Below are 18,664 nucleotides of genomic sequence, written 5' to 3'. Positions count from 1 at the left end.
GAGAGCAGCGCCCGGCGCCAGCTGCCGCCCGCAGGCTTGGAGCAGAGAAGAGATGGAAACCAAATAACTGAGGCGGGTCAGGACCTTCACGCACAGTTTTCAAGAAATTCATCTTTTCTTAACGTTTTCCTTGTGTTAAGTGAGTCAGGAAATTGAAAAACAGAAAAAATAAGCGTGAAAGTAGGTAGTCGACTCTCAGATTTATTCATTTTTAAGGAGTTTATCCTACTGATATGAGTAAAATAATTTTTTTTTTTTTTTTTGAGACGGAGTCTGTTCTGTCGCCCAGGCTGGAGTGCAGTGGCCGGATCTCAGCTCACTGCAAGCTCCACCTCCCGGGTTCACGCCATTCTCCTGCCTCAGCCTCCGGAGTAGCTGGGACTACAGGCGCCCGCCACCTCGCCCGGCTAGTTTTTTGTATTTTTTAGTAGAGACGGGGTTTCACCGTGTTAGCCAGGATGGTCTCGATCTCCTGACCTCGTGATCCGCCCGTCTCGGCCTCCCAAAGTGCTGGGATTACAGGCTTGAACCACCGCGCCCGGCCTAAATTTTTTACTAGGAATTATGAGAGCTTATTTTCTATCGAGTCATACAGTGTCTTGTGTCAGCCATTTGATAAGAGCGTGGTTCATGCGGTCTGAGTAATTTATTTACTCTCAGTTTCAATTAAACTTTTTTTAAGAATGATTTTTTATACTCGATTTAGTCTTAAAAGCTAAGAAAGCCTCAATTCAGGTACTGCTTATATACGTTATTTTAATTATATTAACGTTAAAAGAGTGATTAAATCTTTATTAGGAGTCACTGAGATTAGTATTTCAGAGACATCTAGTGAAAGCGGTTTGACAAATGTAAAATACTCCAAGATGATGGTAGTATCTACAGGGGCGGGGGAGGGGGTTTAATTCAGCCTTGCCTGGCTGTGCTTCCGGTCTCTTCCGGCTCTGTGATGCTTTGAATGTGAGTGCCTTCTTAGAAGAGAAGGTAGTCTAACTTTATGAACTGACAGTTGTAACTCAGAGCCGTGCTGTTTCCTTAGGTGAATACTGTGTGGGCTTTAGGCGGCTGTCGGATACAACACGGGAATCTCAGACGAATGCAGTTGTGAACTGTGGTGCTGCTGGGTTGGTGGCTTCTGCCCTCATGGAGCCTCTCTAACAACATGGGAGGTTTGGGCTCCTTCTGCCCCTGCTCAGGGAGGCTGAGGAGTAGCTGGACGTGAGTAGAAGCTGGACGGGCTCTCGCTGTGCGTCATGCCACCAGAATGTCGGACCGTCGAGGTTTCGGGAAAAGACATCATTATGAGTTACTCTGTAAGACTGCCCACTACAATCGGAAGGCTTCTAGCGAAGAGAAAGCGTCTTAGTTATAAAATCAAACTAGGCCTTTTGGACCACAGAAAACCAGTTTATTTTTGCTGTTTTCTTTACTAATAAATAACAGTGTATTCATAATGTTTTCCCTCTGTTTAGATTTCCACCAGCTTGTAGGACAAGCGCCCTGATGAAGCAATGTCTGAAACTTAAAATAGCAGTTTTGTTCATACAAGTATCATTTTACATAACTGCCCATAAACCCTAGTAAATGAACCTTCCTTAGCATATAAACACAAAAACAGTGAGCTGTTTACTGTTAAATATTTACTGTCAGGCTTTAGGAACTTCAAGAACTGGTTTTTCCAGTTTCCTGGTTCCCATCGGATGCGCTGGGACCCTGGACTCCATGGCCTCAGCAGGAAGAGCTCAGCTTTCCTTGTCTTTTATTCCAGAGCACCTTAAAGCCTATTTCCAAAATACAGGCTGCTTTTATTTACGAATTTTATTCGTTGGGTTGGACAAGCCAAAGGCCGTACCTTTCAGTCATACTAAAGTGGTGATGTGGGCCTGAGACCTGTGGCCAGCCTTCTGTCACGCTGACTTGGGCTCCCAGGATGTTCCCTAAATTCCAGAGTTCCTTAGGGAAGGAGAGTCGCCAGGTGACTTTCTCTGTTGCTGAAAAGATAACCTCAGATCCTCAGATTTTACTCCTGCAGCCTGTGAAAATGTTCTGCCTCCCCATGTAACCGCAGTTAGCTTAAATTAGTCGTTTTTTTCTGTTTGATTAGTAATTTGGAAATTGGTCTTTGTTTCCAAGCTTTTCACAAGTCCGAAGATTACAGCACAGTGTTTTAGTATGGACCTCTTCATGGAAATTTGCTGAGAAGAGGTGTAATTTACTTTATAAAACTTTCAGTTTTGAATTGCATTTCCGCAATTTCAGTATCTTTCTAAATAACCCACTGTGGAATATTTGTAATCACACAGCACATTGGCAGCAGGGCTCACAAAGCAAAGGCCTTGTGACCTCCATTCCTTCAGGGTGGAAACGGACTGTTGGCAAAACACAGTTCTCAGGTTATCTGTTCCTAACAGCAAGCTCTCAGGTCAGGGTAGGCTTATTGTGGTTTGCTTTTGCCTACAAAGGACGTGTGTTGAGTAAGCATCTTGGCCTGTTACACAGTAAGTCAGTAATTGTGTCCTTGCAAATAAGCATTGTGTTCTCGAATGGAATCAGCATATTTCCTTATACAGACACCTCCGCTGGTGCATTCATTGAGCAGCCTCAGTTGGTAGAGAATCATGTTCGGATACTTAATCAGCAAACTCATTTAGTCAGTAGAAATTTGAATTACTGTGATGTGCCAGACTTGTGAGGAGGGGTACAGAGAAGGTACGGCAAGCAGGCCTTCAAAGAGCTCAGAGTCCTGAGAAAGTAAGTGCAGCGGCGAGAACTGCACAGGAGACACACAGGGCACGGCGGATGCAGGGACGAGGGATGCCCCCGTCTGGGCCTAGAAGGTGTCTCAGAGACTCCAAGGAGGAAATGACTCCTGGACTAGATCTGTAAAGGTGGGTAGGATTTAATGAGTCAGAGGTAAGAACAAGGGAAAGAGCGGGGACCGTTTCTGAAGAGAGAGCAAGGAAGTTCCCTGGGGTGTTTGGGAGCCGCAGATGGGTGGCCCTAAAAAGGCCAGTGAGGAGCCTTGCCCAGGTACACGGGGAGCTGTAACGAATTAACTGGGACAGCAGAACTGGAGGTGGAGATGAAGAGAGAGATGGCAGGTCACGTTCAGGAAGTGAAATTGCTAGGTCCTCATCGTGATTACAGCATGAGATGAGGAGGAGGCCCTAGTGTGGTTACTGTTTCTCTAGTTTGGGTCTCTGAGGTAGGTTAACAGACAAGGGGAGGAGGTGACGAAGTCAGCTTTGTGAGGATTGTGTATGGGATCTGTTTCCAGAGAGCTGGATATGCAAGCGTGAAGCTTGGGAGAGAGTTTGGCATTGAAGATTTGGGAGGCATAAGACATATGTCTTTGTAAATAGATGAGAATGAGGTTCAACTGAGAGATGTACGTGTAGTGTGATAAGGACAGTAAGCCAAGGGGAATAACACCCTCATTTAAGGACCAGCAGAAGGACAGTGAACACAGAGATCAGAGTGTAGAGGAGGAAGACAGGGGTGGGCGGGGGGGTGTCAGAGGAATGGTAGAGCAGAGAGTGCTGGCATGTGGGGGCGACCACGTGCAGCAGGGCAGTACGCCAGAAAAGACTGGTCAGTACGCATTGGGCCTGAGCCTTGGTCACTGCTCACTTTGTGGAGAACAATTCCAGGAGATTGGAGGAGCGGAGGCTGGTTGGAGTGGTTTGGTATAGGGATGAGTGGTGAGGCAGGAGAGACAGTGAGATCATCTTTTGAGGCGTTTGAATGTGAACTGAAAATCTGGACTCTAGCCAGATGTGAACATGGAGAGGATGGAGAAGCGGCCACTTGGTAAGAAATAGAAATCTGAGTGCTTGGCACAGGGGTTTGGGTAACCCCCTAGAGAAGAGGAGGAAGTGCCTGTTTCCCCGTAGAACAAGTGCAGAATGCCACTTTGTGCTGTGCGCACGTCCCTAGCCCCAGATGCCTGGGAGAGCACCATTTATTCTGGATGGCAGAGAAACCCTTAGAGTAGAGCAGTTAACTGAAGAAGTTGGGAACAAAAGGGAAATGTTTATGTTTTGAGAGATGAGTTTATCAACACAGTCAGCCCTTTCAGGCTGTGACCTTTTTACCAGCTTAATGTTTTTTTCTTGGTTTACGGTTTATATTTAATACCTGATAGAGTTGCCATAAAATGCTCATTTCTCTCTGTGGAATTTTCCTTGATTCATACACTCTACAGACTTCCATTAGAGATCACAGCCCAGGTGTTGAAAGAACGCTCCTGCCATTTATTTATCTATTAATCTTTACCATACCCAGAGTAGCTGTGGCACATCTTACTTAAGTTTTCTTTCTATAAGGATTCTTTAACCCCCAGCAGTTTCTAAGAGGAGCGTGAGACTTGAAAGCCCAGAGCTTTTGGTTTGGACTTGACCTGTGGACGCCTGGCACACACCCTGCCACCCGCTAGGAGGATGTGTAACTCAGAATCATCTTCATCATCACCCCTCCCTGAGGACTTGTTCCCGTTCATGTCCCACAGTAAAGTTTCTTGTCAGTTCATTCCGTTTGTTTAAAACAATAAAAAAAAGGACGCTGAGCGCCTATTCTATGCCAGGCTCTGTGAAGAGAATGGGATATCAGTGAGCGACGCCTGCCCTTTTCGGATCTGCAGCCTAGCGGGGGAAAGAGACAGGAAGCAGGAAGCAGAACCACAGCCTAGCAGGGGAAATGGACAGGAAGTAGGAAGCAGAACCACATCCTACTGGGGGAAATGGACCAGAAGCAGGAAGCGGAACCAGGAAGCGTTGGCATGGATGGGCCTGCAAAGAAAGGGGCAGCCAGCGCCGTGGAAAGTAGAGAAGCAGAGCTGAGCCCTGAGCTTCCGGGTGTGGGCAGGGTGGGCTGCACCTTTATTTGACCACTTTAAAAAGAGGCTATTTGAGCTAAGACTTGAAAAAATAAGAGAATTAACTATTCAGCTTTCTGGGAGAAGAGCGTACTAAGTAGATGGCCAGCGCCAGGGGTGGGGGCGTGCCTGTGTCGGGCAAATCAGGAGGAACAAGGGACAGGGGCAGAGCCATGGGCCCAGGCAGGCTGGTGAGGGGTTTCTCCTTGCTCAAGACTTGGAACGAAGGAATGACATGACCCACCTCACCTTTTGAATCAGCCTGCTGGCTCTGTTAAAACTAGGCTGTAGTGCAGGGGTCCTTCAGTGGGGATCTGTGGTGTGAAACAGGAAAAAATATACCTGTGTTTTCACTAACTTCTAACTGAAAGTTATCATTTCCTTTATGATATAGTCAACAGCACCTGTGGTTTTGTTACCAATAGAAATCATATTTTCATTACAGTTGGAGGAGTCCTCATATATTGTTTACTGTCATCATTTTCTCAAAACTATGGTTATTAGGCCCACTGCGAGGTCTTATGTACGGTTTTTACAGGTTGAGTACTTCTCAGCCAAAGTGCTTGGGACCAGAAACGTTTCAGATTTCTGAATATTTCATTATATTTACCAGTTGAGCATTTATAATCCAAAAACCTGAAATCCAAAATGCTCCCATGAGTATTTTCTTTCAGCGTCATGTCGGTGCTCAAAAAGTTTTGGATTCTGTATTTTCAGAATAGGGATGCTCAACCTATATAAAAAGGGGGCTACATTACTATATCTTATATTTGATTTTTATATTATTTTGAAAACTGTCTCATAATTAATTGATAAATCTGTGTATTTTATTATACACATTAACTGCTGATCTGAGAAAGTGTTCATAGGCTTCATGGACTACCAGAAAGATTCACAATACAAGAGATTTTGTTTGTTTTTTCCCAAATTAACCTGTCCGTCATCTTCCATAATTACCTTTTGTGTATGTGTGTGTGGTAAAAGCACCTAAAATCTACTCTCTAGGCAGATTTTCGGTGTACAGTAGAGTGTTATGAGCTCTAGTCCTCATGCTGTGCATTAGATCTCTCCAGACCCATTCATCCTGCGTCACCGCAACTCTATGTCCTTGGATTCACCTCTTCCCATCTCCTCCCTCACCCAGTAACTCCCGTTCTGCTCTCGGTTTGTTTGTATTTGGCGTTTTTTAGATTCCACATGCAGGTGAGATTGTGCAGTATTTGTCTGACTTTGCCTGACTTCACTTCACATAAAGTTCTGCACTTCCATCCATGTCGTCACAACGTGACAGGAATTTCTTTTCTTTTTTTTTTTTTTAATAGCTGAACAGTATTCCACTCTGTATATGTACTGTTTTCTTTATCCATTCATCGGTTGATAGATGCTTAGGCTGGTTCTGAGCTTTGGCTGTTGTATAGAGTGCTGCAGGAAACATGGGGTGCAGGCATCTCATCAACATTCTGATTTCAGTTGCTTTGGATCTATACCTAGAAGTGAGATTGCTGGGTCATATGGTAGTTCTATTTTTAGGCTTTGGAGGAACCTCCATACTGTTTTCTATGATGACTGTGCCAATTTACATGCCCACCAACAGTGTAGAAAGGTTCCCCTTTCTCCACATCCTCACCAGCACTTATTTCTTGTCCTTTTTGACGATAGCCCTCCCAGCACGTGGTGAGGTGATTTCACACTGTGGGTTTGATTTGCATCTCCCCGGTGATTAGTGTTGGACACCTTTGCATATGCCTGCTGACCATTTGTGTACTGCCTTTAGAGAAATAGCTGTTCATGTTCTTTGCCCGTGTTTTAATTGGGTTGTTTTTTGCTGTCGAGTTGTGTGAGTTCCTTACATATTTTGGATGTTAGCCCCTTGATAAATACATGGTTTGCAAATATTTTCTCCAAGTCCATAGACTGCCTTTTCATTTACTTCATTGGTCCCTTTGCTGTTCAGAAGCTTTGCTATGTGAGGTAGTCCCACTTGTTTATTTTTGCTTTTCTTGCCTGAGCCTTGGGGTATCATACTCTAAAAATGAGCTATAGAGAGAAACAATTTTTTTGGACTCACTTTCTGGCTGAAGACAAATAGAAAAGCAAGCACAACATTTTTTAATAAAGCTATTTGAAGGTGTCAATGAACCGAAAAAGTTATAAAGAAGTGCCATGTCAAGATCCTGTAGAAGACAGAGATCAAGGGGGGTCAGCTTGTCGTTAGAAACCATTTACACTCTGATGTGTTTGCGTGTCGAGAAGTAAGAAAACACAAATTAGTACTATCAGGGATAAGGCGGGGGGTATTACTATAGACCCTTCTGAGAAGAAAGGGAAGCACTGCAAACAACTCTACACACATGCCTTCAACAACTTAGATATAGGGGCAAATCTCTGAAAAGCACAGGTGGCCACAACCCCCAATACCAAATAGGTTCTTTAAAGAACTCCATAACTGTTAAAGAAATGGAATCCACAATTTGCAGACTCCCCCCAAAAGATGTCTCTAGCCCAGAAGTGTCACTCGGTAATTTACCACATGTTTAAAGAAGAATTAATGGCAGTTCTACAGTCTTCCAGAAAATACAAGAAGATAGACTACTCCCCAGTGAGGCCAGTATTACCCTGACACCCAAACCAGACAGAAAAAAAAAGTAGTGCAAAGCGGAAAGCTACAGGCCATTATCCCTTATGAACATAGATACAAAAATCTTTAACAAAATATGAGTGAATCAAATCCAGCAATTAATTATACACTATGACCAAGTGAATTCTTTATTTCAGGAATATATGGCTGGTTTAATACTTAAAACTCAGTCAGTGAAACCTCCATATTAATAGGTTAAGGAAGAAAAGTCACATGATTATATAGATCATTCAGAAAAAGGATTCGACAGAATTCACTGCCCATTCATGGTAAAAAAAACTTTCAGAAAAATGATAATGGAGGAGGTCTTTCTCAACTTGATAAAGAACATCTACAAAAGCCCCTACAGCCAATGTAACACATAACAGTAAAAGACTAACTGCTTTTCCCCAATATCAGGGATATTAGGGACAGGGATGTCTGCCCTCACCACTCTTATTCAACACAGTGCTGGAAGTTCTGGCTAGTGCAATGAGGACAGAAAAGGACATAAAAAGCATGCAGACAAAAAGAAGGAAACTAAACTGTCTCTATTTGCAAATGATATGATTCTCCAAATAAAAAATTCCAAGGAATCTACAAAAAAACTAGAGCTAGGTCAGGTGTGGTGGCTCATGCCTATAATCCCAGCACTTTGGGAGGCTGAGGTAAGAGGATTACCTAAACAAAGAGGTTCAAGACCAGCCTGGGCAATGTAGTAAGACCCCCATCTCTATAAAAAAATTGAAAATTAGCTGGATGTATTCACTACTCAGGGAGCTGAGGTGGGAGGGATTGTTTGAGCCAGAGAGGCCAAGACTCTAGTGATTCATGATCACACCACCATACTCCAGCCTGGGCAACAGAGTGAGACCCCGTCTCGACTAAAAAATATAAAAAAGTAGCCAGGCATGGTGGCAGGTGCCTGTGGTCCCAGCTACTCAGGAGGCTGAGTCAGGAGAATGGCGTGAACCCAGGAGGTGGAGCTTGCAGTGAGTCAAGACCGCGCCACTGCACTCCTGCCTGGGCAACAGAGTGAGACCCTGTCTTTCAAAAAAAAAAAAGAAAAACAAAACCAGAGCTAGTGAGAGTTTAGCAAGGCCTCAAGCTACAAGACATACATACCAAACATCACCTGCATTTCTATATACTATTAATGAACATATGGAAACCTAAATGTAAAAGATAGTAGCACTTAACAATTGTTTCACAAAAATGAATTACCTAGGCATAAATCAAATAAACATATACAGGATCTATATGCTAAAAATTGCAAAATGCTGATAGAGCAAACCCAAATAAGTGGAGACACATGCCATGTTCGTGTACTGAAAGGCTTAGCATAATAGAGAGGTTGGTTGGTTCCCTCCAAACTGATGTACAGGTTTGATGTACTTGCTAGCAAAAATCCCAGCAAGGTATTTTTTGCAGATATGGCAAGATTATTCTAAAATTTATCTGGAAGGGCAGTGGAACTAAAAATCACAAAAATCATCTTGAAAAAGAATAATAAAATAGGCAGAATCACTGCACTTGACAACATACCTCGCTATATAACTGCTGTAATCAAGACAGTGTAGTGCTGGTGAAGGGACAGACACAAGATCAGTGAAACAGAATAGAGAACCCAGACGTAGACCCACGCGAGTCCCACCAGCGGATCTGGACAAGGTGCAGAAGCAACTCATTGGAGGAAGGCAGCCTATTTAGCAAATGTGGCTGGAGCATTGGATACCCATAAGCCAAAAAAAAGAAAAAGAAAAAGAACAGAAGAACCTTGTCTTTGGCCTCACACGTTTTACAAAAATTAACTCAAATGGAATATTAAATTAAATGTAAAACATAAAACTATTGCGCTTTTGGGAAAAAAAAGAGAAGCTCTTTGGTATCTAGGGTCAGGCAAAGAGTTCTTAGACTTCATACCAAAAGCATAATCTATAAAAGGAAAAATTGATAAATTGGAAACATTTTTAATTCAAACATTTTTAATTCAACATTTTAAATTCAAAATTAAAAATGTTGCTCTATTAGGATAAGGAAAAGACAAGCCACTGCCTGGGAGACAATATTTACAAACCACTAGTCTGACAGAGATCTTAGAATATCTAGAAAATATGAAGATTCTCAGAACTCAACATTAAAAACAATCCAATTAGAAAGTAGGCAAAAGACAGACATTTTACCCAAGACATTCAGATGGTAAATAAGTACATGAAAAGTTGTTCAACATAATTAACCATTAGGGAAATGCAAATTAAAACCACAGTGAGATATCACTGCACACGGATTAGAGCAGCTAAAATTAAAAATAAAATAGTGACACCACCAAATTCTGGCAAGGATGCAATCCTCATACACTAGCCTCTTACATGGCTGATGTCGGTCACTCTGGAAAACAGTTTGGCAGTTTCTTAAAAAACTAATAATGCATTTACCGTCTGAACTAGCAATCACACGCCTGGCCATTTATCCCAGAGAAGTGAAAACTTAGGTTCATTCAAAAACTTGTGCATGAATATTCAGAGCAGCTGTATTTGTAGTAGCACAGGTTGGAAACAACCCAGACGTCTTTAAATGGATGAATGTTTAACAGGCTGGTGCATCCATGCCGTGGAACACAACTCAGCAGTAAAGAGGAATGAGTGGCTGGCACTTGGTGAGTGGCTGGCGCTTGGAACCGCCTGAATGAATCTCAGGGGAATTATACTGAGTAAAAACGCCAATCCCAAAAGGTCACATATTACATGATTCTATTTATGTTACATTCTGAAAATGACAGGATAAAGAGATGGATAACAGATTACCAGTTGCCAGAGATTTGGGACAGCATAAGGGAGGTCTTATGTGAAGAGACAGTTTTGTGTGTTGATGGTGGTGGCAGCGGCTGCACAAGCCCAGCAGGTTTTGAAATTGCCTAGAACCTGAATAAGGTTTGTGGATGGCATTGATGTCAGCTTCCTGCTTTGGATATTGTCCTGTAGTATGTCAGATATTCGCCATTGGTGAAGGGTACAGCCCTCTATCCTATCTTTGTCAATTCCTGTGACTCTGTAGTCATTTCAAAATTAAAATTAAAATAATCACCAACCAAACAGATACCTAAGATCTCAGGACACTGGGAAATTAAAAGTTTTAGGTCAGAAAAAGCTGTTCCGTGCCACTGCTAACCCAAAGAAACCAGTGTGCCTGCATCAGAAGTAGACTTCAGTTAGAAACGGCCATGAAAGAAAGAAGGGACACTGAGAAGAAAGGTCAGCGCCCCAGGATGATTTCCGGATTCTCTAGATCTGTAAGTTAGTACGCACAGCTTCCAGGTACATCAGATGAACACGGACACAACTGAAAAACGAAGCAGACACATCTGTAATCACGGTGGGACGTGTGAGCACAGGGGTCCACAAACTGCAGCCAGTAGGCCAAGTGTGGCCTTTGGCCTGCTTTTGTGTGGGTCTATGAGCTAAGAATGCTTTTTGGGATTTTTAAAGGGTTGGTTTAAAAAAGAATATCTAACAGAAACTATAGGGGGCCGGTGAGGCCTAAACTCTTCCCTGTCTGGCCCCTGCAGAGGAAGTCTATGGAGCTTTAACAAAGCCTCTCTCAAGAGCTGATAGGACAAACAGACAGAAGGTTGCTATGGATTCGAATTTCTGAACACATTTTTGAACACAGTGAACACATATCCTAACGGACCTATAGAATTCTGCACCCAAAAACTATAGAGTAAACACTTTTCCAGTGCATATGGAAAATCTACCGGAATTGACTAGATGACAGTTCATAAAGTAAGCTTCTGCAAATTTCAGACAATTGAAATCATCCATCTTTTTTCTGTCCACAGTAAGCTAGAAATCAGTAATAACAATAAGTAAAAATTCTCAATTATTTGAAATTAAGACAGTACACTTCTAAATAATTCACAGGGAAAAAGGAGAAACCACAATGGGCATTTTAAAATATTTTGAATTACAGTGAAAATATTGTCCGTAAAAATATGTGGGATGAAGCTGAAAGCTGTTCTGAGAAGGAAATTTGTAGAATTAAATGAATGTACTTGAAAAAAAAAAAAAAAGGCTGAAAATCAATGATCTAAGTATACATCTCTATAAATTACAAATAAAAAGTCAAACTCAGGATGTGTGGTAGATAGGAAGGAAATAGTAAAAGCAGGAACTAGTGAAATAGAAAACGAATGGAGAATAGAGAAAGGCTTCTTTTTATGTCATTTGCAGGAGTTCTGCCTCCTTGCTGGTAGGGATTCAAAGTGGCGCAGCCACTCTGGGTGGCTGTGAAGCGGTTTCTTACGAAGTTAAACGGGTCTTAGCACGCAGTCCAGTAGCTGTGCTCCTTGCTGTGGCCACACCACAACCTGTACACAGAAATTTGAGCAGTCCTATTCATAACTACCAAAACTTGGAAGCAGCCAACTGTCCTTTGGTGGGTGATGAGATGAATGAACTGTGGTCCATCCAGACAGTAGAATGTTATTCAGTACTAAAAACAAGTCTATCAAGCTATGAAAAGACATGGGGGAAACTTAAATGCGTATTACTGAGGGACAGAAGCCAACCTGAAGAAGCCGCTACTGTCTGATTCCAGCTGTAGGAAGTCGGAAGAGGGAGAACAATGGAAACAGTAGAAAGATGAGGGCTTGCCGGGGGCTCGGGGGAGGGAGGGTGAGCAGGCAGCAGGAGGACTTTAGGGCAGTGCACCTGCTCCAGATGAGTCTCATGGTGGGTCCAGGTCATTACGCGTTTGTCCAAACTCGCAGAATGTGCACCGCCAAGTCCGAACCCTCGTGTCAGCTGTGGACTTGAGGGACACGTCAGTGTGGGTCATCGATTGTCGCAAATGTGTCCTCCAGGGACTGGCCGGTGGAGGCACTGATCTGTGGAGAAGCAGAGGGTATGTGGGAAATCTCTGTACCTTCCTCTCAGTTTTGCTGTGAACCTAAAACTGCTCTAAAAACATGAAGTCTTTTTTTCTAAGTTAATTTGAAAAGATGAATAAAACTGATAAACCTGTTATGAAATTGATCAAGAAAGGAGAAAGCACAAATTGCCAGTATACAGCCTGAAAAGGGGACATCTGTGTACATAGATAATGCAGACTAAAGAGATGAGGGGATATTTATACCAATGCATTGGAAACTTGAGGTAAAATGTGCGCCACGAAGAGTAAATGTGTAAAAACATTTCAGGTAAAATGAACACATTCCTTGAAAAATACAACCTAGTAAGACTAAGTATGAAGAAATAGAAAACTTGAATGGTTCCATGTCTGCTGAAGACATTGAATCTGAGATGAAAACTCTGCCCACAAGGAAACCTCAGGATTAGAGGTTTTCCAGACCCCGAAGGAGGAGCCAGCAGCCGTGCTGCGCCCATTCTTCCAGAGAGCAGAAGAAGGAAGGCTTTCTAATTGTTTCTATAAGTCCAGCAAAATCCTGATGCAAAAATCTAACAAAGACATCACAAGAAATAAAAATTTAGGCCGTTCTGTTTCATGAAAATAAATTCAAACTTCCAAACAAAATATTAACAAATCAAATCCAGCAATATATAAAACCAATAATACATGATAACCAAGTTGGGTTTATTTTTGGAATGCAAGGTTGATTTAACGTTTGAAAACCATTGTAAATAACAATGAATAAGAAAAAGCATAGAATGGATGCTAAAACAATACTGGCAGTCACCTTCAGGCTTCTATAGGAAATGCACTTCTCACTAACACGTCCTGTTAGTCTGCGTCTGCTCAGTCCTGTGTACTTGTATAATGATTCCTGTTTTTAAAAACAAGTCTTGTTTTGGATAATTTTGTACAACACAAAGTGTCGTACAGCACTATTTGAGGATAAAGTAGTACTGTGCAACCAAAATCATTGTGATTAAACCTTACATTAACTCTCGGATAATCTCAGTTCATGATAAATTTCTTACAATGGTTAGCAAGCTTCTTCTATTTTAGTAAGTGAAGCCTTAACTTCTAAAGGGGCTAAAATATCTGTTACTTTTCTCCTAATTTATTTCAGTTTTATTTAAAATACCTCTTGGTTAATTTGAGCTGCATAGATAAGCCGGACGATGACGGATTCAGTTGCACTTACCTCATTTATGGATTCATGTGGACACTCGCTAGATATCAGTGTCACTTCCCATGGGGCCAGTGTCAGCCACGAGGCAGAGAGTGTCTCATGCAGCGTTCTTGCTAAATGCAGAGCCCTCTGCGGCATCTTAGGATGGCTTCCCTGTTGGAGAACAGTCAGAATGTTGGACATCAAGGTAAATTTGACAGTGAAAAGAAATATTTCATATTGGTATGATCTTAATTTGCAAAGATTATCAGCCTACCAACCTAGTGAGATATGTAAGCCGTTTTATTCTTAAATTGTAAGTATTCATTTAAAGTTAGATCTTTCGTAACAAATACTCATCATTACAACAATTATGATGTTTAAATACAATAAATTTAATAGTGTCTAAAATGATACTCTCTTGGCTTCCCTGTCTGTCCCTTTGCCTTTGAAGAAAGTTGTTCAGGAAAGAATGCACCCAGAAGTGAATGATCATGTGAGCTTTCTCCTAGTGGACCACAGTTTTTACCATGTCTGTTCTCAGCCCAGAGGTTCCTGGGAGGCAGGAGACACTGTGCTCACGCCTGTGTGTGTGGAGCAGGCCTGAGTCAGTGGCTGAGGTTCAAACGGATGGGCGGATGGATGGGGACTCTTACTGAAGAGGCGCCCTCGTTTCTGTCAGCTGAGCTTGCTTCCAAGGCCTCTGTAATCAGTAGAGCTGGGGAAGCTCTACTGGGGAAGCCCCAGTAGAGCTGGGGAAGCTCAGCTTTGAGGACGCAGCCATGGTGACGCCGTTCACTCTGAGCGAGCGTCCGTTCGGAACAGAGTAACTGTGCAGTGCTGAGATCTGTTTCCTGCGTGTGTGACTCCTGCCTTACATTTTTGGTGTGTGTTCTGGTCTCCACAGCCTGATTACATCAACCCCAGAGCTGTGCAGCTGGGCTCCCTTCTCGTCCGCGGCCTCACCACTCTGGTTTTAGTCAACAGCGCGTGTGGCTTCCCCTGGAAGATGAGTGATTTCATGCCCTGGAATATATTTGATGGGAAGCTTTTTCATCAGAAGTACTTGCAGTCTGAAAAGGGTTATGCTGTGGAGGTGCTTTTAGAACAAAATGTGAGTTCACAGACACCTGCCTTTCACCAGAAACATCCCTGTAGTTCCAGGCTACACAAAAAACATGAAGTCAGCTGTTGCGTTTTTCAAATTAATGCTTTCCAAATAAAGGATTCCATTATTCCATTAAACCAGGAACACATGATTTGAAGCATTAGGCTTCAGCGTCAACATAACTCATACAGGTTGAATAGCCCTTATCTGAAATACTTAGGACCAGAGTGTTTTGGATTTTGAAGGTTTTGGAGTTTTGGAATGTTTGCATCTACAGTTGATCCTTGAACAGTGCAAGGGTTAAGGGCTCCAAATCGTTCTGCAGTGGAAAACCTGCATATAATTTTTGACTCCCCCAAAATGTTACTACAAAGAGCCTACTGTTGACCAGAAGCCTTAACCAATAACATAAGCAGTCAATTAACACATCCTTTGTAGTATATATGTATTATATACTGTATTCTTACAATAAAGTAAGTGAGCTAGAGAAAAGAAAATCATAAGAGAACTATATGTACTGTCCATTCAGTGGAGGCGATCGTCATCACATTGAGTGGGCTGAGGAGAAGGAGGAAGGGGGTGGGTCTTGCTGCCTCAGGCGTGGCAGAGGCAGAAGAAAATGGGAGTGTAAGTGGTCTATGCAGTTCAAACCCATGTTGTTCAAGGGTCAGCTGCACCTGCATAATGAGATATCTTGGGTCTGAGACCCAGCTTTAAACACAGAATTCATGTATGTCTCAGACACACCTTATACAACAGCCCGAAGGTAATTTTGTACAATATTGTTAATGACATGCATGGAACAGTGTTTTCACCGCATCCATCACTTGAGATCAGGTGTGGAATTTTCCGCTTGTAGCAGTTTTAGATTTTGGATTTTCAAATTAGGAGTGCTCAACCTGTAGCTTCTTCCAGAATTCTTAAATAGGGTTCAGGACTCCCAAACTTATGCTTAGGTAGGGCGAACAGCATCACACCAGTCTGACACATTTTTAATTTTTGAAGTGCTTTTTACTTCTCTCCCCATTTCTCACACACACACATACGTGTACACATATATGTAATACACATACTTTTTTTTTTGAGACAGGGTCTTGCTCTGTTGCCCAGCCTGGAGTGCAGTGGTGCAATCTCCACTGACTGCAAACTTCCACCTCCTGGGCTCGAGTGATCCTCCCTCCTCAGCCCTCTGAGTAGCCGGGACCGCAGGTGTGCGTCACCATGCCCGGCTAATTTTTGTATTTTCTATAGAGATAAGGTTTTTCCATGTTGCCCAGGCTGATCTTGAACTTCTGGGCTCAAAGTGATCCACCTACCTCAGCCTCCCAAAGTGCTGGGATTACAGGCATGAGCCACCGTGACCAGCCCCTCTCCCCGTTTTTTAATGAGGAACAAGTACTCCCTGCGAAAGTGTCCCCACAGATATCAGACTAATCCGATAGGTATAGTTATGGTTTATTACTTGAAAATACTCCCCAGAGACTGCCAGTTTAGTTGGGGACGCTGGCTGCTGTCCAGCTTTATAAATACAATCGCTACATGACTCCTGGAAGATTTCCAAATAAGGCCTCAAGCCAAGCTCATTTAGAATGTGTTTTAGGACCCACAGGGATGCAAAAAGCGGTGTGATCCTTGAGAGAGCGTACCGGTCTGTCACGATAAAGCACTCCAAGCTTTCATAGCAGAGAGAACACATTTGGTAATGTGTTGCCATCACTGTTCCTCACATACACACACACACAGATTCCAGAGTGGCACAGGACTGCAAGTATTTAGAACTTAGAAGCAGCCTGAATTTTGTAGAGAGCAAAAGCAGAATAAGAGGAGAAATATGCTTCTAATAATCCAGTAAGTATTGGAAAGTAGACTATAGAAATGAAAGCTAAAGTAGCCTTATTGGACCACAGCCTATAAGTCATCCGTCAAGGATCTTTTCCTTTCTTTATCCAATCTCCTCACCGAGTTCCAAGTGATTGTAGGTTCTAGTTTGGAAAAACAAAGTACAGGATAGAATAATAGTAGTGAAACAGGAAGCTTGAAGGAAAGGTTGAATGTTACATGTTCCGTTTCTTGATCTGCTGATGTTGTTTTGTTTTTGTTTTTGTTTTCTGACCTTGGCATTTCTGCTGAATGTTCTTATAATTAAGAATCGAAAGATTAAGATATATTAAATCCAAACATTTTTAAGGTAAGATTGTGTGGTAATCACCTAAATAGTCGTAATAAGACTTGAAGATTCTTTTTTAGAAATGATTGTTTAACCTACATGAAGCTTCTTGGTGTTATTTTTCTGGGGGATTTAGGAGAATATGTTCTCGAAGAACCCCTTAGGATGTGGCCAATGCTGAAGGAGAACTGTGCTGCAGTTTGTGCCTGGGAGGAGGGTGCGGCCACCATTGCTGCCTAGCCCCACGGCTGTCCCATAAGCTTAGGGTGTCCCATAAGCTTCCTTCCAGCCACATCTGGCCCCTCACATCTCATTTGCATGTGGTCTGTTTGCAGAGATCTCGGCTCACCAAATTCCACAACCTGAAGGCAGTCGTCTGCAAGGCCTGCATGAAAGAGAACAGACGCATCACCGGCCGAGCCCACTGGGGCTCACACCATGCAGGTGGGAAAGGGCCAGGTGCCTCAGGAAGCACCACAGACGTAGACCCTAACTGCTCCCTGAGTTTTGTTGATAAATGAATTCTAAGAAGAGGCTGATACAATTGGATGAACAGAATAGAATTTAAATGATGGGGCCAGGTGTGGTGGCTTATGCCTGTAATCCCAGCACTTTGGGAGGCCGAGGCAGGCGGATCTCCTGAGGTCAGGAGTTCCAGACCAGCCTGGCCAACAGGGTGAAACCCCGTCTCTACTAAAAATACAAAAATTACCCAGCGTGTTGGTGGGTGCCTGTAGTCCCAGCTACTTGGGAGGCTGAGGCAGGAGGATCACTTGAACCTAGGAGGTGGAGCTTGCAGTGAGCCAAGATCACACCACGGCTGTACTCCAGCCTGCGCAACAGAGCGAGACTCCATCTCAAAAAAAAAAAAAAGAAGAAGAATTAAAATGATAGACCTCTACCCAGTGATTTGAAATCTGGTCCCATTTGGAAAATTTCTAAGGAAGGATTCACTCATTAATTAAATAATTAAGAACTCTTTCTCTGCGTGTGTAACCTCCTTTCTGGGGTTCCCCAAAGTAGAAGGGCTGCTTAGGTAATGTTTGTTTATTTGATAAGAGTTTAGGTTTATTTTTTCTTACAATAAAAGTATATTATAAAAAATGATTATAAAGAAAGTAATTAAAAAGGAAATATCCATGGCCTTCAATTCTGTCACACAAAGATAACAAGCGTGGGCTTCTGCCGAGGTTTTCCGTGTTTGGATCTCGTTGTGAGCACACTCCAGGCAGTGTGCATCCTGCTTTCCCACTTAGCACTTAATTTAGGGCGTTAACACCGTTCTTAAACAGTGGCCCCAGAATCTTCCACTACTAGATAGCTTGTTCCCTGTTCGGAGCTCTGAGGATATTTCCATTTTTTTCTCATTACTCCTAATGCTTTTATGTGTACTGCTATTATTTTCTTAAAACAGAGTATCATCGTCTGTGGGATCATAGATTGAAATTTAATCAATTTTAGGTAAATGATCACTGAATACCTTCTCCAGCAGTGAGCAAGAGTTTCCATTTCAGGGCACCCTTGACACTTCTAAAAGTCTGGGGTTTTTTTGTTTTTTGTTTTTTGAGATGGAGTTTTGCTCTTGTTGCCCAGGCTGGAGTGCAGTGCCTTGATCCTGGCTCACTGCAACCTCCATCTCCCGGGTTCAAGCGATTCTCTTGCCTCAGCCTCCCTAGTAGCTGGGACTACAGGCGCCCGCCACCACACCTGGCTAATTTTTGTATTTTTAGTAGAAACGGGGTTTCACCATGTTGGCCAGGATGGTCTCGATCTCTTGACCTCGTGTTCCGATGGTTTGTAAAAACCAATTTGGTAGATGAAAAATG

The 18,664-nt window shown here is 42.7% G+C and overlaps 1 protein-coding gene across 8 annotated transcripts in view; it reads left to right on the top strand.

Annotated features, from left to right (window-relative positions):
• The window catches only part of FAM120B (family with sequence similarity 120B), an 82,165-nt gene that overhangs the window by 51,281 nt on the left and 12,220 nt on the right, over positions 1-18,664 (top strand). For 4 of the 8 annotated variants that reach the window (XM_030928351.1, XM_010378705.2, XM_010378704.2 and 1 more), the window contains 2 exons: positions 14,471-14,677; positions 17,174-17,282. In XM_030928351.1, the coding sequence (XP_030784211.1) occupies positions 14,471-14,677; positions 17,174-17,282 (316 nt within the window). Of the gene's footprint in view, positions 1-1,039; positions 3,491-13,521; positions 13,772-14,470; positions 14,678-17,173; positions 17,283-18,664 lie in introns of those variants that run through there. The other 4 variants (XM_030928353.1, XM_030928352.1, XR_004056730.1 and 1 more) reach the window with 3 other exon arrangements.

This window comes from Rhinopithecus roxellana, chromosome 4 (assembly GCF_007565055.1).
Source record: "Rhinopithecus roxellana isolate Shanxi Qingling chromosome 4, ASM756505v1, whole genome shotgun sequence".
In the NCBI taxonomy this organism is placed as follows: domain Eukaryota; kingdom Metazoa; phylum Chordata; class Mammalia; order Primates; family Cercopithecidae; genus Rhinopithecus; species Rhinopithecus roxellana.
Note: the sequence above shows the minus strand (reverse complement) of the source record. Positions and strands in the feature narration are given on the sequence as shown.